The 23,691-nt window shown below is 36.4% G+C and overlaps 1 protein-coding gene across 3 annotated transcripts; it reads left to right on the plus strand.

Annotated features, from left to right (window-relative positions):
• The first annotated feature begins 622 nt into the window (after positions 1-622).
• Positions 623-23,008, plus strand: LOC106078926 (uncharacterized). Of its 3 annotated transcripts, none has more exons than XM_013240017.2 (9): positions 623-998; positions 1,142-1,389; positions 2,169-2,397; positions 3,637-3,744; positions 4,626-4,845; positions 14,076-14,187; positions 19,236-19,368; positions 20,545-20,783; positions 22,481-23,008. In XM_013240017.2, exons 2-9 carry the CDS (start codon positions 1,261-1,263, stop codon positions 22,952-22,954), a joined length of 1,644 nt encoding a protein of 547 aa, XP_013095471.2. In that variant the 5' UTR covers positions 623-998; positions 1,142-1,260; the 3' UTR covers positions 22,955-23,008. The 3 variants fall into 3 exon arrangements, with proteins under 3 accessions (XP_013095471.2, XP_013095472.2, XP_013095473.2); XM_013240018.2 differs by having other exon boundaries at positions 623-782; XM_013240019.2 differs by having other exon boundaries at positions 623-732.
• The last annotated feature ends 683 nt before the right edge of the window (positions 23,009-23,691 follow it).

Below are 23,691 nucleotides of genomic sequence, written 5' to 3' on the forward strand. Positions count from 1 at the left end.
TTATAATATTCCAATGATTGGCCTTTAGATTTAGACTTAGAAGACGATGTGCACAATTTTCATGAACATTAATTTATTGAACTCTTGAATTAATAATGCTTGGGCGCCCGCAAAGGGGGCGGGTACGCGGTGGTGCACTTGCACCCCCCTGGATTCTGACTAAATTTTTATTTACGTAATTAAAAAGAAAAACAGATCTGGAAAATGGATTTCATTATAAAATAATAAAAAAAAGGCTAAAATGTGGCTACTCAGAATTCAGAGGCGTGCAGGTAGGCTACATGGTTGGTCATCAATTCCTGATACGCCTAGGCTAGTCTACTAGGCCTACTACATTAACCAGTGGAAGCAAGACTTGATCAGTTGCTACGTAGTTGATTTGATGGGGCAAAAAATGTATAGAATTTGACTACTCAGAATCCAGGTGTGTGTGTGTGTAAGTGCACCCCCACCTTCGGGCGCCCATGAACATGGTCTACCTCAAATGAAATTACTCTAATTGATTTTATTATGTCCATGTCACTCCCCTGAAAGCTGGCAAAACGATATTACATAAATTAGAAAAATCTCATGCTTAAAATGCAAGAAGCACCAATTGTCACATCATTGAACTTCAGTGTAGGAAGTGCAACCACAGACCACAATGACAACTACAAGAAACAAAAAAAAATGATATGATTAGTAGTCTGATATCGATATAAATATTAGGCGTATAGACAAGCGTAGTCCGCAGTGGGTTCCGCTGGTGTCCACAGACGGCAGTAGCCACTAGATCTAAATAAGTTCTCATAAATTCTGTTTTTAATAATTTTACTTTCTAGACCTAGGCCCTATTACAGATCTACTCTGGATATCTAGATCTAAGTCTAAGTCTAGTCTAGTCTTTTGTTTTGTTCTAGATCTAGTTTAAGTTTTATTATAGAGCGTAGAATCTAGGTTTTAATTTGCATTTAAGCCTACATTGATTATTTATAGTAATCGCCTGTCATTGTGGTCTTGTAAGCCACCAATCTTGTCTTGTAACAGTTTACATTTTCCTTTTAAATAGTTTATAAAGTTGAATGTAGTTCTACTAGATAGATCTAGATTATAGTGGAAAGAAAAATGCAATCTAACATTGACCTGTCGCGTTTTCATTTAGAAGGAAAACACGTCTTGAAAACATTTAGCTTTTATGTGAAAGCCAGACAACTGCAGTAAACCTTCACACAATGGAGATGTCGATTAAATTATGTAGAATGTCCACATCTTAAATAAACCATGAGAAAAGTCGACCCTAGGGTGTACAGGCGAAGAGCTAACAAGATCAGAGATGACCTCAAAAAGGAATTTCGCCTACATAGATGTTTGTTCCATCATTATGACGTCATTGATTTTGTTGTATTTGAGGTTGGCTTTTGTGTTGTATCCTACAAATGTCCGCTAGATCAAGTAATAACTGCTAAAGGCTAGAGGCAATGTTTCAACATCCCCCCCCCCTTTTCACACACACAGAGGCATAAGCTATTGTTTAAATTAAATTCAGGAGGGCATCCAAGGATTCTAGGGCATCTGCATACCATGTTACTTATATCTGTATTTGCCTTTTCCTCCCATCATGTTATTATAGTAGCCTATAGGACTAATAGTATATTATAGTAGCAGTAGGTCTAATTTCCAAATAATTTTGATAATATTCTACCACAATGAGACGAATCAACGACGTTATCATGAGCTATTATATAGGGCCCGGGTAATTATATCTCAGCTTTAAAATCTGTAATTGACTCTTTTATCTGGACAGCTGCAACCTATGCCTTATAGAAGATATGATTGTTGGCTTTCCAAGTAGCCTATAATAAAAAAAAATACACGCGAATCAAAATGTTTTTTTCTTTGTTGATTTTTGAATCAACAGATTGTTTTTGTAAATTTAAGTGAAATATAGTGTTGCTTATAAACAAATAAATACATGTCTGATGCTCTTAGTGGGTACAAATTGTAGGACAACATAGGGCCAGAACAAGTCATTGACGGACAAGTGCACTAGTTCGGAAAAATGAGAACTTGAGTGAAACCACTAACTTCAAGTTTGTTTGTTATATACGTGTATACCAACAGCTATTTAAAGACCTGCAGTCCGTATAATTATTATAATTTTTTTTTTCTCTATGTTATGCTTTCCATAGTTTGGGATGAGAGTGACATACTTGGTCAGCCGTGTGTTGAGTATGATACTCATTCCGCTTCTTCTGGCCAGTATCTACGACCAATTTCTAGCCTATGAAGACACGGCCACGCCCTACTCTGGACTGATTTACATGCACATTTGGCTATCCTTCTTGTTGGTCATTTCAGTCCTCTTCGAAGTGGGCGCCCTCTTGTACGCCGCAGTCACGTTGCCAACTTGTGACATAGGTAGGTTTTTAACAATGTCTCTAAAGTGGACACATGATTAGCAATGTAAAATGTAACAAGGTTACAAAAGACAGTTTGTGTTGAAACACAAACTCAAAATCGGCCCCCGAAAAGGTCCATCCAGGCAGGCTTCAATATTTTCAGAAAGAACATGCAAATAATATTATATCAAAGACAAATGAGAGATAAGAATGGAGAAAGAAGGTTAACAGATCTTGTGTAGTGCCCCAACGGTCCCACAGATCAAAGGATAGGTGAAAGTGAATATAAAGTTAGATGTGAACCTGGCCTAACTAGTTCCCCTTTTAGACCTTGTGGTCTATAGGACAGAAGATGTAAAGTTCATCTGTTTTTGTGGCCTACGGTTAGCGAGGGTGTCATGTAGCAGCACAACGACCAACCGTCTTTACTTTTCCCCAACTAATGTCAGTTACCCATTAGAGCTGAGTGGACTCAGAGGCGCCCAAAGATTCCAAAGTTGAAAATCCCAGTCTTCACCAGGATTTGAACCCGGATCCCCAGTTCGGAAGCCAAGCGCTTTACCGCTTAGATTTTTCGCTTTCAGAAAAAAAAGTAGCCGTTGCATCAGAACTTTGAATGGTCTAAAATATTGTGATGTCGGATTTTCAATATCTTTTCTAGATTACGAGATCTAAACGGGACGGACGGACAGACGGTCAGACTGACAGACGGACAGACATTTCGCACAAAACTAATAGCGTCTTTACCCCTTTCGGGGGCGCTAAAAATTAATTAATGTTTTGTGAGGTACAATGCATAATTCTTTAAAGATTCAACTTGATCCGAGAATAGGTGTGGGAAAAATAATGTCTAAGGGGACAAACTCCTAAATATTTAGCCTCGTCTCTGAATTAATTTCTCTTGTCAGTATCTAACAAAATAATGAATTACTAGTAATTAACTGACCACTTGGTTAATTTTTTGTATTGATTCATGTTTTGTCTTTGCCAATGAATAATTGTGGGAAGTTTCAACTTGATCCGAGAGTGGGTGTGGGAGATATAATGTGTTCAAACTTTTTATCAGAAAGACAGACACAGTTTATATAAGCTTTGTAACTAGACTAAAGAATTCGTGAAGTCCATACAAAATGCCATAGGTTTCATATATTAAACAAATTTAGAAAATGTCGCAGCTAACTTATTAGGAAACGTTTCAAGCGAAGTGACTGTCTTAGACATGGCAATTTTTTTTTAGCTATTTTCTTTGCTATTCTAGTTTGTCAGAGTGCAGTACCTTGGTATTTCCAAGTGATGTGGTTTATGTACAATGCCATCTACGTGAACATCATGTCTTGTGGTACCATGTACTCCATATTTCAGATAAGTTCGTATATTTATTCCTTCTTCTTATCTTTATATATCTGTGTCTGTCTCTCCGTTAATGTTAAATAGACTTGTAGTTTACTCCTATCCTTATCTTTAAAGTTATATACATTTATTGATGTTATAGACTACTTTAGAAAATGGCCTTAAAATGCTTAATGAGGATTTTTGTTTCAAAGTTGATTACGTTTTTTTTTATAATGAAAATACCAAATTTTTGTTTTCACTAAGACAGAAGTTAGGATAAAGAACAAAGGTTATTTTTTTTTATATTAGATATCATGCCTGGTCATAACTTCTAACCTCATAAGTTTTATCATTGTAAATCTTACGTGGCGCTTATAAAGTCAACTTTTATTTAATTGAGATTTCTACATTAAATCTACATTTATAGAAATTAAACTGATTGTAGTGTTAAGGAGCCCGTTACATTATATAAATATTATACACAGGTCCGGATTATATACTTGACAGAAAGCTAAATTTAGCTACAGTACGACTATTTCTTCATGATATACTTGACAGAAAGCTAAATTTAGCTACAGTACGACTAATTCCTATTGATATACTTGACAGAAAGCTAAATTTAGCTACAGTACGACTAATTCCTATTGATATACTTGACAGAAAGCTAAATTTAGCTACAGTACGACTAATTCCTATTGATATACTTGACAGGAAGCAAAATTTGGCTACAGTACGATTAATTCCTATTGATATACTTGACAGAAAGCTAAATTTGGCTACAGTACGACTAATTCCTATTGATATACTTGACAGAAAGCTAAATTTGGCTACAGAACGACTAATTCCTAATGATATACTTGACAGAAAGCTAAATTTGGCTACAGTACGACCATTTCCTAATGATATACTTGGCAGAAAGTAAAATTGGACTACAGTATTACTACTTCCTAATGATATGCGCCTACGCTGGGATCCACTGCGGCTCAACTGCCATTCCTTCAAGGATGGGCCATTTGATGCATCCTTTCTCTTTAACCCTTCTGCACATCTTTTTCACGGCCATCTACCAGTCTGGAGGAGGGACTGACCCCACGGGGGCCCACTACGTCTACGAGAAAATGGACTGGAACTATAAGTAAGATCCGGGAGGTGGGGTTGTCTACGAAGATCTGATTTTTGAACTGTGATAATATAATATTTACATAAGATTTTTACCAAATTATTAAATTTTTACTACCTTTAGTATTTTAACTGTGAATAGTCCTTGTTTTTAATGATTTAACTGTATAGAATTTAGCCCTTGTTATGTAAAGGGAGAGCGATCCTTAAAGGATTACGGGCACGACATGGCTTAAATTGTGCCGTTGTGCCTAAACTCAAAACTCAAACTCAAACTCGAATTCATTAGACCTTTAAAAAAATACCGCTTTCATTGTCACTGTAAAATTATTTATTATTGGGTGTTTCTCTCACTAACAGTTTACTAGCTGTAAAACTATCTTTTATTGGGTGTTTCTCTCACTAACAGTTTGCTAGTTGTAGAACTATCTTTTATTGGGTGTTTCTATCTCTAACAGTTTGCTAGCTGTAAAACTATCTTTTATTGGGTGTTTCTCTCACTAACAGTTTGCTAGTTGTAGAACTATCTTTTATTGGGTGTTTCTATCTCTAACAGTTTGCTAGTTGTAAAACTATCTTTTATTGGGTGTTTCTATCACTAACAGTTTACTAGTTGTATAACTATCTTTTATTGGGTATTTCTATAACTAACAGTTTACTAGTTGTATAACTATCTTTTATTGGGTGTTTCTATCACTAACCATTTACATATTGATTGTTGGTTCTCTACAATGATGCTAAGTAGACTTAGTCAACTTCTTTATTTCTAATAACTAAAAAAGAAATCTTCTTCCCAACCATCGACGTTAGAACTTTGCCACATAATACATTTTTTTGGTTGACTTAGTGACGACATGAAACTACTGCCCGACCATTACAAACGCTGTAGCCACCAGAAGGTTTATGTATTTCCTGTTCTGTTTGATTTCTTTGAGGAAAAACTGTAGACAAGGTTTTGGGGAAATGTAACAGCAATGAATTGTTTTGTTTCTGAAGAGAAAAGATATTACTTTTTACAAAGCTTCTATCAACTCTGTCTGTCTGGTACAATTGTGTTTTTAACGTTATTTCTCCCACACCCAATCTCGAATCAAGTTGAAATTGTGCACAAATAGTTCTTGTACCTGACAAAACAAGAATCAATTCAAAGAATTAGCCAATTAGTTTATTAATTATTGCTTATTATCTTGTTTGGTATCGAACAAGGGAAAGAAATTATACATGACAGATGTGATGGTATAACTGATTTAGTCCCCTTCATACTTTGTGTAGAGAATTAGGTCGTCGCTTAAATAACAATAGATAACTGTTAAGCCTTCTTTCTTCATAAGCACTTTTCTGGTACAGTGGTTAGTAGGCCTATATTTGGCTTGAGGAGGCTTGAGCCTTCGATTTCAAATTCAAGTCGTACCACTTTTTTTTTTTATAAAATTCATTTTAAAAGTGATTTAGGTAACGTTCATAAAGATACCCCCTTCTTTCTCCCCCTTTTCAACTGGTCCAGACAAGTGATTGGATCATTGCGCATTGAGAAAGCTAAAAGCATAACATTGCACTGAAGAAAAACAATTGGTTAATTAAACTATTTCTAATCGCATAAATCTATTATTGTTGGTCTAGGATCTATTAGAAAACGAAATGACTGATCCAAACTGTTATTGTTGTCATCTTTCCATCATCTTTTAGAAGCAAGTATTTCTACGACCAGAGGCGGCCTTTGCATCAGGCTTTGTTTCATGAAGAGGGGGGAGGGCGCGTTAACGAGATTCTTTAGACACCGTCCATGATACAAATCTATAGTTTCTCTGCCTCACACTCTAATGTCAAAAGTAAAGTTCCCTTTTCAGACCTTGTGATCTATAGGGTAGATGATGTAAAGGTCATCTGTTTCGGCTAACGAGGTTATCATATGGCCAACACAACAACCAACCGCCTTTACCCCAACTAATGCCAGGTGCCCATTAGAGCTGGGTGGAATCAGAGGCGCCCTAAAGATCCCAAAATTCAAAATCAGTCTTCACCGAGATTCAATGTGGTTCCTAAACCAAGCGCTTTGCCACGCGGCCACGGCGCCTCCCACACTACACTATACCATATCAATAATCACAGGAAAGGAAATAGCGTTCGAAATTAAAGGTGATCAGAAATTCAAAGAGTTGTTTAAAGTTAGACGCTGCAGTAGGTCTTCAGAACAGGATACATCTTATGGATAGTAGATGACATACTGACGTTAAAGGAAAAAAAAAGAACAACACTAAAATGTTATTTCACCTTGGTTAGGCCAATAATAGTTGTTGATATGGTGCGCAAAGGTGCACGCCTTCAATATAATAAAGTATCATTCTCCGCCATAACACTAATGGTTGTTGTTTGTTTATTGCTGACTGTGAACCTAGATCTTAATTAACATGGTGGCAGGGTATATTAATGATCAGAGGTAATCATTAATCAGTATATAAAGGTTTATTGTTTGCAATAATAAATAGGCAACAATTCAAGGCTACGCCGTGCAATGGCAGCTAGAAATTTCCTTCCTGTACCCGAGCCGCTCGAGGTAGAAGGAAACATGGCCGCTAATTGGCAAAAGTTTCACCGGAGCTGGCGAAACTATGAGTTAGCCACTAAATTGTCGGAAGAATCAGAGGAGGTCAGAATGGCCACCTTTCTAACAATTATAGGGACAAAAGCGATGGACATATATGAAGGTCTTGAAATTGAGAAGGGAAAAGAAAGAAAGATGGAAGAAATAGTGAACAAATTTGAAAGTTTTTGCATTGGAAAAACGAATGAAACTTATGAGCGCTATGTGTTCAATACGCGTGAACAGCAAGAAGGCGAGGACATTGAAAAGTACATAACAAATCTGAGAAGACTAGCAAAAACATGTTGTTTTGAACGCCTGGAAGATAGCTTGATTAGAGACAGAGTAGTTCTTGGTATTAGACATGAATGCCTCAAAATGAAATTGCTACAAGGTAGTAGTCTCTCATTGGAAAGGTGCAGAGATATTTGCAGAGCATACGAGACCGCCAACAAACAGTTGAGACAAATTCAAGCCGACCCTCCAATCATTGAGAAAGTATCAACACCTTCAAGAACAAACATTCAGAAAGGTAAATGCAGGTATTGTGGAAAGATTCACGAATACATTAAAGAAAAGTGCCCTGCATGGGGTAAAATGTGCCTAGCATGCAAGGGGAGACATCATTTTGCTGTAATGTGCAAAAAGAAAATTCAGCAGGTGTCAGATGATATGTCTAACGATGAAAGACAGATACAGTCGGACACAAGAGATGATGTCATGATGGTAAAAAATGAATGGGTGATGTCTTTGGAGAACCACAAAACGAAAAGGATGACAGCAGTTATGACAGTAAATGGTCACCGTGTAAGGTTTCAAATGGATAGTGGAGCTGATGTAAATACCATCCAGGAAAAATACGTAAATAAGAATCAGATAGAAAAGGCAACGCAAAGATTACTAATGTGGAATAAGACTGAAATGAGACCCTTAGGGAAAGCCACTCTAACGACGAGAAATGAGAAAACTAACGAAACATTTGAGGTGGAATAGATAGTTGTACCAAATAATCTAGCATGCCTTCTAGGTCATGAAACTTTAACAAGAATGAAGTTAATCAAAGTCAATAAAGATAGGTTCATAGCATCAGTAGTGAATAACCAAGAAGAAGACTGTAGTCCAAAGTTTACTGGTGATTTGGGTGACTTAGGAGAAGTGTCTTTAAAGATTGATAGCAGCATTAAGCCCAAGGTTCTGCCGTGTAGAAAGATCCCAATTGCTTTACAAGAAAGAGTTAAGGAGGAGTTAAAGACCCTAGTGCAGAGAGGAATCATAGAACCAGTGATAGAGCCTACAGAGTGGGTGAGTCAGATGGCAATTGTGGAAAAAGCTAATGGAAAAATTAGGATCTGCATAGAACCACAAGCCCTGAATAAAGTTTTACTAAGGGAATTCTATAATCTTGCTACTTTAGATGACATATTGGCAGATTTGAACGATGCCAAAATATTCAGCTAATTTGATGTGCAAGAAGCTTTCTGGCATGTCAGACTAGACACAGCGTCATCTAATTTGACAGCAATGATAACCCCTTTTGGTAGATACAAATGGAAACGATTACCATTTGGACTGAAAGTAAGTTCAGAAATTTTTCAGAGACGATGAAATCTAGCACTAGAAGGACTGAGAGGCTGTTTCAATTACGTTGATGATATTATAGTGGTAGGAAGAGGAAGAACGAAAGAAGAAGCACTCAGAAATCATGATATTAACCTAAGAGAGCTGACAAAGAGATGTCAAGAAAAGAAGATTAAGCTGAACCATGAAAAGTCTGTTTTTAGAACAGCTGAAATTAATTTTTTGGGTCATATTATTACAGAAACTGGAATAAAACCAGACCCGAACAAAGTATCTACGATTTTGAGTTTGAATGCTCCAAAAGATATTTCATCAGTCCGAAGATTCTGTGGCATGGTTCAATATCTTGCAAGATTTGTTCCAGACTTGTCGACAGATTTACAGCCCATAACAGAGTTGATCAGAAAGAACACACCATTTGTTTGGTCTGATCAATGCACACGAGCTTTCAACAAGATAAAACAGAAAATATCGACTCATGGCACATTGATATATTTTGACCCTAACAAAGAGCTTACATTACAAGCAGATAGTAGCCAAAATGGGTTAGGAGCAGCGATATTACAAGATGGCAGTCCAATAGCATATGCTTCTAGATCATTAACTGATACTCAGAAAAGATGGGCACAGATTGAAAAAGAATTGTTAGCAGTGGTTGTTGGTTTGGAACGTTTTGACCAGTATACGTATGGCAGGACAGTTATAGTTCAGAATGACCATAAACCACTGGAAAACATCCTTCAAAAACCACTCAGTTCTGCTCCGAGAAGGCTACAAAGTCTAATGATGCGTCTTTATCGTTACGATATCCAGTTTCAATATGTCAAAGGCAAAAATTTGTTCATAGCTGATACTTTGAGTAGAGACCCATCAGAGGAAAAGAGTGATATCCCTGATGTTTGTGTCAATACAGTGGGACTGGCAATACCAGATGCAGTGCTGGAGAAAGTCAGAATCGAGACAGAGAAAGATAGAACATTGCAAACACTTATTCAGTATATCCTAAATGGATGGCCAGACAAACATAATAGTTTACCTGAACTCAAACAATATTTTTCACTTAGAGACATGTTAACATACGAAGACGGACTCCTGTTGAAAGGAGAACAAATAATCATACCGATATCACTTCGCAAGGAAATAGAAGAAAAACTCCATGCAGCACATCTGGGAGTAGACTCAATGAAAAGAAGAGCAAAAGAAACAGTTTTCTGGCCTGGATTATCAGCTCGAATACAGGAAATAGCCAACTCATGTTACATTTGTCAGAAAAATAAACCAACAAATCAGAGAGAAGAATTAATACAGCACGAAATAGGTTCTAATCCGTGGGACAAGATTGGAATTGATTTATTTCAAATGTGTGACCAACAATATCTAGCCATAGTGGACTATTATTCAAATTTCATAGAGGTAGAAAACATGCAGTTGACAACAACACACGCAATTATAAAGAAACTGAAAGTTTTATTTGCAAGATATGGGGTGCCCAAAGTTTGTATATCTGATAGCGGACCTCAGTTCACATCGGAATATTTTTCCAAATTTATGATGGAATGGGGAGTGACTCATTTGAAATCTTCTCCAGGACACCATCAATCCAATGGAAAGGCTGAGTCAGCAGTTAAAATTTTGAAGAACATAATGAAGAAATCTAGAGAATCAAAGTCAGATGCTTATGAAGCTCTTCTGGATATTAGAAACACTCCAAGGCAAGACACAAATCTAAGCCCAGTTCAGATGTTTTTTGGTCGGATGACTCGAACACTGATACCAAACAAAAGGAGTAACATTAAGATTTCTACATGTCAAGAGAACATTATGAGAAGGAAAGAAAAACGTCAGATGAGTGTAAAAACATTTAAGTCAGCTGAAAACTGGACAGATGGTCTATTTCCAATCTCCTAATGACCCTACATGGAGACGTGGAAGAATTCAGTCTCAAGTCAATCAGAGAGCTTACATTATTCGAGGTGACAATGGTGCAGTGTACCAAAGAAACAGAGTGCATATTAACCCGAACAGAGAAACAGAAGAAGATATATTTCCCGATACTGATAACAACATACAGGACAATAGAACTCAGGATCAACTCGTTCGTCACTCATCAACTCATCATTCCCTGCGACCAAGGGATCAGTTGAAGAAACCGACAAGATTCAATGACTATGTGTCTTAATGAACTATTGAATGTTGATTTTAAATGTGATATGTTTCATATTAATTGAAGCGTATACATGTATGTTATGTTTAGTTGTTTATGTTGTGGTTTTGTTTTATTTTTTTTCTATGATACTCCCCGAAATGTTTTATTTTTTTAATTTTTTTTTTAAAGAAAAGGGGATGTTGATATGGTGCGCAAAGGTGCACGCCTTCAATATAATAAAGTATCATTCTCCGCCATGACACTATTGGTTGTTGTTTGTTTATTGCTGACTGTGAACCTAGATCATAATTAACAAATAGAATATGCATCCTCTGTCTGTATGGGACCCCTCAGATCAAGAAAATGAACAGAAACTAAATCAGACGCAAAATAAAGCTGTGAGATTTATTGCAATTTGAATAGAGTAATACCTTTAGTAAAATCATTAAATTTAGAGAGCCTTCAGGAGAGAAGACTCAAAAGTAAAGTAGCAATTAGACATAAAATCATTAAATTTAGAAAGCCTTCAGGAGAGAAGACTCAAAAGTAAAGTAGCAATTAGACATAAAATCATTAAATTTAGAAAGCCTTCAGGAGAGAAGACTCAAAAGTAAAGTAGCAATTAGACATAAAATCATTAAATTTAGAAAGCCTTCAGGAGAGAAGACTCAAAAGTAAAGTAGCAATTAGACATAAAATCATTAAATTTAGAAAGCCTTCAGGAGAGAAGACTCAAAAGTAAAGTAGCAATTAGACATAAAATCATTAAATTTAGAAAGCCTTCAGGAGAGAAGACTCAAAAGTAAAGTAGCAATTAGACATAAAATCATTAAATTTAGAAAGCCTTCAGGAGAGAAGACTCAAAAGTAAAGTAGCAGTTAGACATAAAATCATTAAATTTAGAAAGCCTTCAGGAGAGAAGACTCAAAAGTAAAGTAGCAATTAGACATAAAATCATTAAATTTAGAAAGCCTTCAGGAGAGAAGACTCAAAAGTAAAGTAGCAATTAGACATAAAATCATTAAATTTAGAAAGCCTTCAGGAGAGAAGACTCAAAAGTAAAGTAGCAATTAGACATAAAATCATTAAATTTAGAAAGCCTTCAGGAGAGAAGACTCAAAAGTAAAGTAGCAATTAGACATAAAATCATTAAATTTAGAAAGCCTTCAGGAGAGAAGACTCAAAAGTAAAGTAGCAATTAGACATAAAATCATTAAATTTAGAAAGCCTTCAGGAGAGAAGACTCAAAAGTAAAGTAGCAATTAGACATAAAATCATTAAATTTAGAAAGCCTTCAGGAGAGAAGACTCAAAAGTAAAGTAGCAATTAGACATAAAATCATTAAATTTAGAAAGCCTTCAGGAGAGAAGACTCAAAAGTAAAGTAGCAATTAGACATAAAATCATTAAATTTAGAAAGCCTTCAGGAGAGAAGACTCAAAAGTAAAGTAGCAATTAGACATAAAATCATTAAATTTAGAAAGCCTTCAGGAGAGAAGACTCAAAAGTAAAGTAGCAGTTAGACATAAAATCATTAAATTTAGAAAGCCTTCAGGAGAGAAGACTCAAAAGTAAAGTAGCAATTAGACATAAAATCATTAAATTTAGAAAGCCTTCAGGAGAGAAGACTCAAAAGTAAAGTAGCAATTAGACATAAAATCATTAAATTTAGAAAGCCTTCAGGAGAGAAGACTCAAAAGTAAAGTAGCAATTAGACATAAAATCATTAAATTTAGAAAGCCTTCAGGAGAGAAGACTCAAAAGTAAAGTAGCAATTAGACATAAAATCATTAAATTTAGAAAGCCTTCAGGAGAGAAGACTCAAAAGTAAAGTAGCAATTAGACATAAAATCATTAAATTTAGAAAGCCTTCAGGAGAGAAGACTCAAAAGTAAAGTAGCAATTAGACATAAAATCATTAAATTTAGAAAGCCTTCAGGAGAGAAGACTCAAAAGTAAAGTAGCAATTAGACATAAAATCATTAAATTTAGAAAGCCTTCAGGAGAGAAGACTCAAAAGTAAAGTAGCAATTAGACATAAAATCATTAAATTTAGAAAGCCTTCAGGAGAGAAGACTCAAAAGTAAAGTAGCAATTAGACATACAGCACTGAACATCGTCAAATACAAAATTTAATAAAATACTCAGACACAAAGATGAAAGCATTTTCCTTGTAGGATTAGCCTAATCATCTTCTGTTTTGAAGTAACGTCTGTATTTATAAGTTAAGAGATTTGAACAGCTGGATTTCTGTACAACTTGAAGTGTTGTGGATACTTGTAGTTCCAAAGAAAATGATGTTTGATTATTTAAGATTCATTTCCCCTACTTGTAGTTCCAAAGAAAATGATGTTTGATTATTTAAGATTCATTTCCCCTAATTGTAGTTCCAAAGAAAATGATGTTGGATCATTTAAGATTCATTTCCCCTACTTGTAGTTCCAAAGAAAATGATGTTGGATCATTTAAGATTCATTTCCCATACTTGTAGTTCCAAAGAAAATTGTTAACAGCTCCCAGGAACGTTTTAAGCGCGTAAAAAAGATTTTCGAAATTCAAACTTATCCAAAACTAGTTAGAGTCATCAATGTCATCCCTGTCGTCCATGTCAATCATGTCACAAAACAAACTGCGTAGTTGATTTATTTTGTCTAGTAACTTCTCAACACTGAACAATGAGAATCTTATCAACGACCGCGCACATCAAACAGCCAGAACAGTGAATTTCGCCAATGACCACTGTTCGGTGTTACTTTTAGTAGTGTTCTGGTTCTACTTCTTAAATAAATTGGCCAAATCCTTAATAAACATATAAATGACAATGGTCAGTAAAAAAAAAGTGGCCAATCTAAAGTCTGAAATGTATTTGGCAATATTTCTTGTCTCATTTCTGTACAAGGTTTGCCACGGAACTAAATGTCTGTTGTGTACATTTTCCCCAGAATTGAATCCACACTGGTAGCAGTGTTTTGGTGTTTTCTAACTCTAGTCTGCCACATTGTCTTGGTTTTTTCTTCCTGGACACGACGAAAGATGTTTAGACATTTGAGAAAGGTAGAACATTAGTGTAGGCTAGGCTATATAATAGACGTCTGAGAAAGGTGTAGGTTAGGCTATATAATAGACGTCTGAGAAAGGTGGAACATTAGTGTAGGCTAGGCTATATAATAGACGTCTGAGAAAGGTGGAACATTATTGTAAAGTAGGCTATATAATAGACGTCTGAGAAAGGTGGAACATTATTGTAAAGTAGGCTATATAATAGACGTCTGAGAAAGGTGGAACATTATTGTAAAGTAGGCTATATAATAGACGTCTGAGAAAGGTGGAACATTATTGTAAAGTAGGCTATATAATAGACGTCTGAGAAAGGTGGAACATTATTGTAAAGTAGGCTATATAATAGACGTCTGAGAAAGGTGGAACATTATTGTAAAGTAGGCTATATAATAGACGTCTGAGAAAGGTGGAACATTATTGTAAAGTAGGCTATATAATAGACGTCTGAGAAAGGTGGAACATTATTGTAAGCTAGGCTATATAATAGACGTCTGTGAAAGGTGGAACATTATTGTAAGCTAGGCTATATAATAGACGTCTGAGAAAGGTGGAACATTAGTGTAGGCTAGGCTGTATAATACCGTTATATCTATGACAGAAAAAAATGTAGAGACGTCTGAGAATGTCAGACACTAAGCGCAGTGAAGTCAACTATTGTGAAGTATAGAATGGATTGTAGAGAGTTCCGAGAAAAGTGTGTAGGCTAGATGGCACTCAGCGCAATGTGTTATTTGTGCCCGGTTTATAAGAATAATATTGTTTTTTTTTCTTTCTTAATTTCTCTTTTTCATATTTTCTCTCTCTTCTCTAACTAGATTTTAATGTCCAAGTACACACATATTTTACTATGGAATAGTTTAAACATTTCAATGTATACATAATCTGTTATGTTTTTATTTCTTCATAAAATGATCTGGTCACTAAACGGAGTGAAATGAAATTTCTGCAAAAAGAAAAAAAATCTTGCTAATAAAAAAAAAAAAAAAAATTTCAAAGGGTCGGGGGTGGGGAGGTCTAATGGACGCTTAGAACGATTACGTTTTGTCTTTGTTTGAGTCAACTTTGTTTGGTTTAGTCTTTGTTTGAGTCAACTTTGTTTGGTTTAGTCTTTGTTTGAGTCAACTTTGTTTGGTTTAGTCTTTGTTTGAGTCAGATTCTTTTGGTTAGGTCTTAGTTTGAGTCAACTTTGTTTTAGAGATGGGAATCGAACCCAACTTTTAAAGTTCGGGTTCGGTTCGGTTCGGTCAGATTTAAGTTCGAGTTCGGTTCGGTCTAAAGTTCTGGTTCGGCTCGGTTCGATGTTATGAAATTATGTAATAGCAAAATTAAGTTATAATGTTTAATGCAATTTATTAGTTAAAACTTTTTTATTTGAATTTTTACATAAAACAAATACTTTGCAATATATAATAGGCCTATGGGCAATACTTTTTCCAAAATAATGTTGCCTACATACATTTAAAGCGTTGTAAAAATTTCTTAATGGGGATAGAAATGAAGATGCGGCAGGTTTTCGCTCAAGTCGGCAAGTGGTTTAATTCAGGGCGTGACTCGGCGCTAAGCGAATTTTTTTAAAATGCTAATATCGATGTGCTTTCTTTCAGAACGCACTATTCATCATAATTTTAAAAAAGTCGAGGGTCATATTAAATCTAATAATAAAGAGGCAGACCTGGCCAATAGAATTATGCGAGGGACATTCTAGGTAGGCCTACATATTGCGCACGTACTTCTATAATGGGCGTGATCTTTTTTAAGAAATATTCTTCGTGTAAAGACGTCTCTATCACACATAAGTCGTCACTATTATAAATTGCAATATACGGAAGAAATTCGACTATTCTGAGACAAAAAAAAAATGCAGAAGAATCACAATAGCGGAGATGTTTTAAAATGTTTTCTTCAAAACGTTTTGACCCATATTGAGCATACGCGCCTCGCAAAAAGCAGTCTTCAGTTGACAAGGTCTTATTAGAAGATAAAATGACATCTCCACTTAATATATTTTAATTTTTAAACATGTAATTATACTAATATTCAGATAAGTTACACTAAAAATAAAACTTTTTTTTTCGATGCCCCCTCTCTTTGTTAGTTGGTCGTTGGTTCGTCGCTTACAAACAGCTAGTACAATCGAACCAATATAGGCGTTTTATATTTTTACCGGTAAGGATAGTATAGATGGACTTCTTATGGTCTTATGGTTACGCTGGGCTGGTGAGCTAAAAGGTGGTCGACGTTACAGAGGCGCCCAACGGAAATGCTTCAAAGACCAGCTTAGGCGTCAACTTTGCTTAGCTGACATAAAAAAGGGCACCTGGTTACATGCGGCCTTAGAACGAGTCAGTTGGAGTTCACTCCCGAAGGCCGCGGGATACACATTTGAGACCAAAAGAAAATCCGCTGCCGAGGACAAACGCAGACGCGAAAAGAAAAACTAAATCGACCACCTGCGAACAGTGGTTATGCTTGCCCTGGTTGTGGCAAAATATGTAGGTCACAGCTGGGCCTGCGCAGCCATGGGAAAAACTGCATTCCTCACTAATCTTCGGACTCGAAGACAAGCCTTATAATAATATGTAAACTTAATAAACTTTAAAATAAAGTTCTTATGTGAACAACCCAATATAGCCTAACTGTTATTACAATATTCACATATTTAACTTGAGATAGAGATGTAATATTAATGAAATATACTGATATTTAAACAAAATCTAGGTGACCACAAAACAATGTCTTTACTCTTTCATGTCTCAAGATTGTCTGCCGTTTCACATTTGCATTACGCTAATTTCATCATCCTTAATGCATAAACACCAATCAATCGCTTAACCTCTTCTTACCGCCACCAGAAAACACACACACACACACTCTATGACATCCCTTTTTGTCAGGAAGTTGTGTCTCCCCATCCCCCAATTCAAGGTACTCGCCATCCCCACCCACGGGAGAGGACTCAAAGTTTGAGAAACGCTGCATTAAAAATACTGAAGATCAATAATGCAAAACAGAATAATAGTAAAAATATTTAGGGGCGTAGATAGGAATTTTTCATCATTTGGGGGCTCGGAAGGGGCTGGACCTCTTTGGGTGCCCCTGCATTTTGCCTAATATTAAAAATTTATTGTAAAAAACACTAATTTGGGGTCCCCCTCAAGTGGGGGCCCGGGGGGGATTTTACATTTCTCACCCTCACCCACCCTTGCTGCGCCAATATGGAATACTTCACAATTTTGTAAAAATAAATCACTTAATAGAAGATAATTAAAATTTATTTTAAACTAGAACACAAATGAACTTATTTATATCTACACTCTCTAATCGGCAAAAAAATATTCTACTCTCAACTAACAGCCATCTCAAATAAAAGTGACAATATTTTAATGTCAACTTTCTACTTACTAGGAACAAGAGTCTAGATATAGATCTAATTAGAGGGCGCCTATTCGACTCAAAACCAATACTGCAAACAGCCCGCGAACATTCAAGGTTAGGGGAGAGTCGGCACGTACGGAAAAACCCATGGGAATCAAAGCGCGCCGCTTTTGTTTTTTTCAAAATACCCCCCCCCCCTTTTTCCCAAGTTTTCAAAGTATAATGGAATCATTAGAATTTAAATAAAATATTTAATAATTTTTTCTAAACCCAAAATATAAAAAAAGGATGTAAAAATTGCAAAATTAGTTCGGTTAAGAAAAGGAGGGTTCGTTCGGTTCGGTTCGTACCAAGCAGTTTCAAAGTTCGGGTTCGGTTCGGTTCGGTCATAAGTAAGGTTCGAGTTCGGTTCGTTCGGTTCGGGTTCGGTTCGTTTCCCATCTCTACTTTGTTTGGTTTAGTCTTTGTTTGAGTCAACTTTGTTTGGTTTAGTCTTTGTTTGAGTCAACTTTGTTTGGTTTAGTCTTTGTTTGAGTCAGATTCTTTTGGTTAGGTCTTAGTTTGAGTCAACTTTGTTTGGTTTAGTCTGAGTTTGAGTCAGATTCTTTTGGATTAGTCTTAGTTTGAGTCAACTTGTTTGGTTTATCTTAGTTAGAGTCAACTTTGTTTGGTTTAATCTTAGTTTGAGTCAGATTCTTTTGGATTAGTCTTAGTTTGAGTCAACTTGTTTGGTTTAGTCTTAGTTTGAGTCAGATTCTTTTGGATTAGTCTTAGTTTGAGTCAGATTTGTTTGGTTTAGTCTTAGTTTAAGTCAACTTTCTTTGGTTTAGTCTTAGTTTAAGTCAACTTTCTTTGGTTTAGTCTTAGTTTAAGTCAACTTTATTTGGTTTAGTCTTAGTTTAAGTCAACTTTATTTGGTTTAGTCTTAGTACGAGTCAACTTTATTTGGTTTAGTCTTAGTACGAGTCAACTTTATTTGGTTTAGTCTTAGTACGAGTCAACTTTATTTGGTTTAGTCTTAGTACGACTCAACTTTATTTGGTTTAGTCTTAGTACGAGTCAACTTTATTTGGTTTAGTCTTAGTACGAGTCAACTTTATTTGACTTAGAATTTGGCACGTTGTTCCACAAAACGAGTAAATCCTACATTTGTGTTCGAGTAAAGTTTGATCTAATTTATTGGGTTTCAAGTTGATTGATTTGACTTCCTACATGGCTACTATACAGAAAGCAATTAGAACTTCTTGAACACTTTCATCAAAGATGTCAACATAGTCATTCGATGTCAAGCATCACATATAGCGATATTCTGGTCTATACCTTTACAGTCAGTGGTTATTGGGTTGGAAAAGACACAAATCCTGCCTGAGGGACACCGTATCCCAAAGGCAATTTTTGGTTGATCTGCTAGTGGGCGTCATAACAGCTAGGCCTGCGTGTTTACGTGTAATAGTGCAACACACCTTGGAACAGAAGACAAGACAGTAGTAAAATTACTTTTTTGATTTTGTATTTTATTTTCGGTAAATAATTTTCTGCCACACAGTTAAAAAAAAATCCGACAAATTATTTATTGCACAAAAATATTTCGATAATTTATTAAATGTATCAATTCTTATTATTATAAACTATGTCATTGAGAGTGTGTCTAAATCACTTATTTTCAGGGCAAAGAGGCCTTAATAAACTATAATCCTGATGACGCTTCTTCGGCTTGCTCTGTCGATCAGGATGGTGTGTTCCATGAAAAAGGCGAATCTCCACGCATTTGGATAGAAGATATTCCTGGTGATCCCACCGGTATGCCAAACTAATACGTCCATATGTAGGCCTACAAGGTTTTAATATCCTTTCAGGCTATTTCACTAATAAGGTCAATGTTTGGTTAACTTACATTACATCTATTAGGTTACTATTGATATATGTCATATAAGAGTCCACTAGGTCAGTACAAAGGTCTCTCTGCTTGTTGTACATCACGCTGTGTACACAATTGAAAAAGAAAGACTAGAAAGGGGGAGGGGTGCATGATTCTGTAACTATCGAAGAATTCAGTTATAGTAACATAACGATATTACAGATGTCTATTGTCACGTGTTTTGATTCACTATTGTCATGTTGATTACTTTACTACTGAGACGCTTGTGTGTAAAATGTTTGGTTGGATTACCGTGTAAGAGTTTCACAGCGATACAAACATAGAGCCTACAAGTTACACAGAAAAGGAGCAATTTCGTATATATGTAAACGGTTGAAAATTAATTTGAATGCAGTCTCTGTCGCTACTATGATGCTGCTTCTGTGAAGCTTCCACGCTGTCTTTCTGTCACTAAAACATCTGTAGTCTCTTTGATCAAAAGGACGTCTTTATTAGTGTCGCGTTCAAAGTTCGTCTCATAGAGCTAAGCATTTCTAGTACATAACAATATTTCAACGTAACATTGAATAGCACAGACCTAGATTTCTAGACCGAACTTTATATCTTTAGATCATTAGAGAATGGAATGGGTTGCCTGAATCGGTCAGGAAAACCAAAGACTTAGCAGAGTTTAAGTAATTGATTAACATGCATGACTAATAATAATAATAGTAATAATAATTTGTCTTACAACTTGTGCATTACACCAAACAAAACATTATAGAATAACTATATAAAAAAGCAACAAAATGTACATTCACACCAGACTCACATGAAATGTGAAGCATGCAATTATCTTCTTGTTGGAAGCAACGTTTGCCATAAATATTTATCGTAATGTCGAAAGTAGCACCATGACGATTGGATAGACAAAATGGCCTAGCGCTATGCGCATTGGATTGTCGATCGGTCGTCTCGTTGGTCCAGGGTTCATACCCTGCCCGCTGCCATCCTCCGTCGTTATGCGGGAGGTTTGGACTAAGAAGTAGACTCTCTTCGAAACATGAGAAACATTTGTAGAAAAGACTTGAAAAACGTCTGCCTTCTGTCGCGTGCAGGTCACAAACGAGTTGTCGTGGACTCGTCCCCACTAAAACGGTCCTACGAACCCAAGCAGTACATTTATCATGAGGTGTATAGGGACCCAAGTTACCCAGGCGAGAAAAGGAAGAGGCTCATCTTGGAGCAGGCTCCCTCTCCGCACAGTGGTCGCCGTTACTGTTTCGCCCCGGCTGATCCTGCAGGTGGACCACCGCCATACTACCAGGCACCGGACATTGACCATCATCCTAAACAGGTAAAATCAGTAGACGTCCTTTTTTTATTGCTTTTATGTCAAACCTTGTATTGTATAAAGAAATCAGGCCAGCTACGTAAACCAGTAACACCAAACTTGTAGCCTCTAGTTTAATTTTATGTTTGTACTACACTGACAGTGACATTAGATAATCAAATCGCACTAAGTTATGTGGTAACTCCGTAGATTGAAGCCCTACGGTAGATATTGTCATGGGTGTGTATCTAGAGTAAATAAACCCTCACATACCCAGTAAAATAGGTGAATTCTTGGACACCATGTTTATTTTATTCATGTTGCATATTTAAGTGACAATATAAAATGTATGGCTACGCATGAATAAAGTACAGTCGTTCATACAGTGAACTATATTGCTACAAAAATATTGTTGCGATAGTATTTGCAAACAAGCCAACGACATAACGAATGTTGAGATTGTTTCTGATTCATCAGTTCAGGAATTATCTGGACAGACTTTGCAAGACCACAACGAATGTCATCTTCAGCATCAGGTCCAATTCTAAATTTAGACTTCATAACTAGCAAACTGGAGAAACTTGTTGTCGCAAAGATATGTTGTGGGAAATGGAAGAAGAAGGCCCACAACCCAATCTCAGAACGACAGATGTCTGCAAGCTCTTGATCCAGAATTGTGTAACTGACATTGAAAATAAACAATTTTTAGCTGCATCGCTCTTGGTGTAAGGCTGGTGGCAGCGTTTTCGTTCCTAACATATGTTCATGAATCATTCAGGGAGTTTCGATGGCTTTTGGTGACTCATTGAGAGTCAGGCGTTGAAATCCAAACCAACATCCAAGCATGCTTGAAGCAGCATCTGTGCAGACACCACAGCTATTTTGTCTAAGAGATCTTACAGTTTTTCAAAAAATGAACCGACTTTACCCACTACATAAAGTGCTGTAGAGGCTGTTTAAAGAGGTTTGCAGAACAGAAACTCCTCTTTAAAATCACGTAAACCAGTGGATAATTTGAAAGGTCTGTGAATTCATCAAGCTGGAGGCTAATAGTGGAAGTATTGAAAATATCATCGTCTGAATTACCTGACTGATAATACAGCAGAAATATTCTCCAGTGAACTGTGTCATTAGATAATTAAATCGCACTAAATTTAGTAACGAATTTGGATCCATTCATAACTCAAACAATGTCTTTGGCAGCTGTCAATATTAACTCCTTGTGTTTAGAGTTCATGGCTCTGTCACTTCTGAGAGCCACCAAATAAGAAGAGCTTCTACTGCCGCTTTTTAAAACTAGGATATTCGCCACCTGAGTTAAGATTTTTGACTCCATAAGCTTTAAATTTAAAACTAAACTAATGGATGTCCTTATCGCCAAAGCTCGGAAGTTTCAGCTTACTCAGGCTTTATACATTCGGCAGTTAGAACTTCATTACAAATGACACATCGGAGATTTATTATTATTATTTTTATTCCTGCTTAACTGTTGCTGTAAAATCTTACCGCCAAAAATAAAAAGTAAAATATCAACATTCTATTTATAGACGTATACTATATAGCATAGTGTACCTATGAAGGGGGCTTGAAGTTCGACACAACAACCAGTAACTTATACTTGATATCAACACTCAGGTCAAGTTGTAAGTACACTATGCCATTGTTTCCATTTATGACACTCTTTCATTTCTTCACTTCTATTCAGTTGTGTTTCATTCCAGGAAAAAGGCTACATCTGTCACCCGGAAGTCTCACCTGACGGCCAATCAATGGTTTACACCTGCCGGCCGGAGCAACCCCGCAGACCCGAATGCTATCACTGTGCTGAGGAGCGGCGCTGGGACAGGGCAGAAGTTCGCGAGCAGGTATACGCCATGAACCCCCAAGAAAGACCACATTCGTTTGTCTTCTCCCAGAGGCCGACGGAGCGAAGAGATACACCACAAACCTTCACACTTTGTCAAGGGTTTCAAGAGCCAGAGCCAATTTTTACCCAGAGGGGTGGATACGATGGCGTTCGGCTCAACAGTGTGGACACACAGACCAGCATGCCGTACTCCAAACAACCGGACAGCGGCGCTGAAGACGACCAAAGTTCTTGCCTATCTCGAAAGAAGCCTAAAGCCAAAGAGGTTCGAGATAGTCAGACGTATACTTTGTCCCAACCGGAAGCTCAAGGAACGCTGATTTGGTAATGAAACACTTTCAAATAGAAAGAGGGTAACTACATTAAAGAAAGAGAAAAAATACATGTAAACGTTTTATTTTAATGTGTTCTTTTAGCTTTAGCATGTATGATTACATGTTCCAATTTACATTTTTGTTGCAACTTTTCACTAACAATATGACAATATTGAACGACTGAGAACAGTAGAGGATGTAAACATAGAGACAATATGAACGACTGAGAACAGTGGAGGATGTAAACATAGAGACAATATGAACGACTGAGAACAGTGGAGGATGTAAACATAGAGAAAACATGAACGACTGAAAACAGTGGAGGATGTAAACATAGAGACAATATGAACGACTGAAAACAGTGGAGGATGTAAACATAGAGACAACATAAACGACTGAAAACAGTGGAGGATGTAAACATAGAGACAATATGAACGACTGAGAACAGTGCAGGATGTAAACATAGAGACAATATGAACGACTTAAAACAGTGGAGTATGTAAACATAGAGACAATATGAACGACTGAAAACAGTGGAGGATGTAAACATAGAGACAATATGAACGACTGAAAACAGTGGAGGATGTAAACATAGAGACAATATGAACGACTGAGAACAGTGGAGGATGTAAACATAGAGACAATATGAACGACTGAGAACAGTGGAGGATGTAAACATAGAGACAATATGAACGACTGAAAACAGTGCAGGATGTAAACATAGAGACAATATGAACGACTGAAAACAGTG

The sequence above is a fragment of the Biomphalaria glabrata genome, chromosome 4 (genome assembly GCF_947242115.1).
Source record: "Biomphalaria glabrata chromosome 4, xgBioGlab47.1, whole genome shotgun sequence".
NCBI classification, from domain to species: domain Eukaryota; kingdom Metazoa; phylum Mollusca; class Gastropoda; family Planorbidae; genus Biomphalaria; species Biomphalaria glabrata.

Coding starts and splice junctions, on each gene's coding strand:
- LOC106078926 (XM_013240017.2), top strand. CDS start 1,261: ATGAGAAAAGTCGACCCTAGGGTGTACAGGCGAAGAGCTAACAAGATC. Junction 14,188..19,235: donor TGTTTAGACATTTGAGAAAG/GTAGAACATTAG, acceptor ACTTATTTTCAG/GGCAAAGAGGCCTTAATAAA. Junction 20,784..22,480: donor TTGACCATCATCCTAAACAG/GTAAAATCAGTA, acceptor GTTTCATTCCAG/GAAAAAGGCTACATCTGTCA.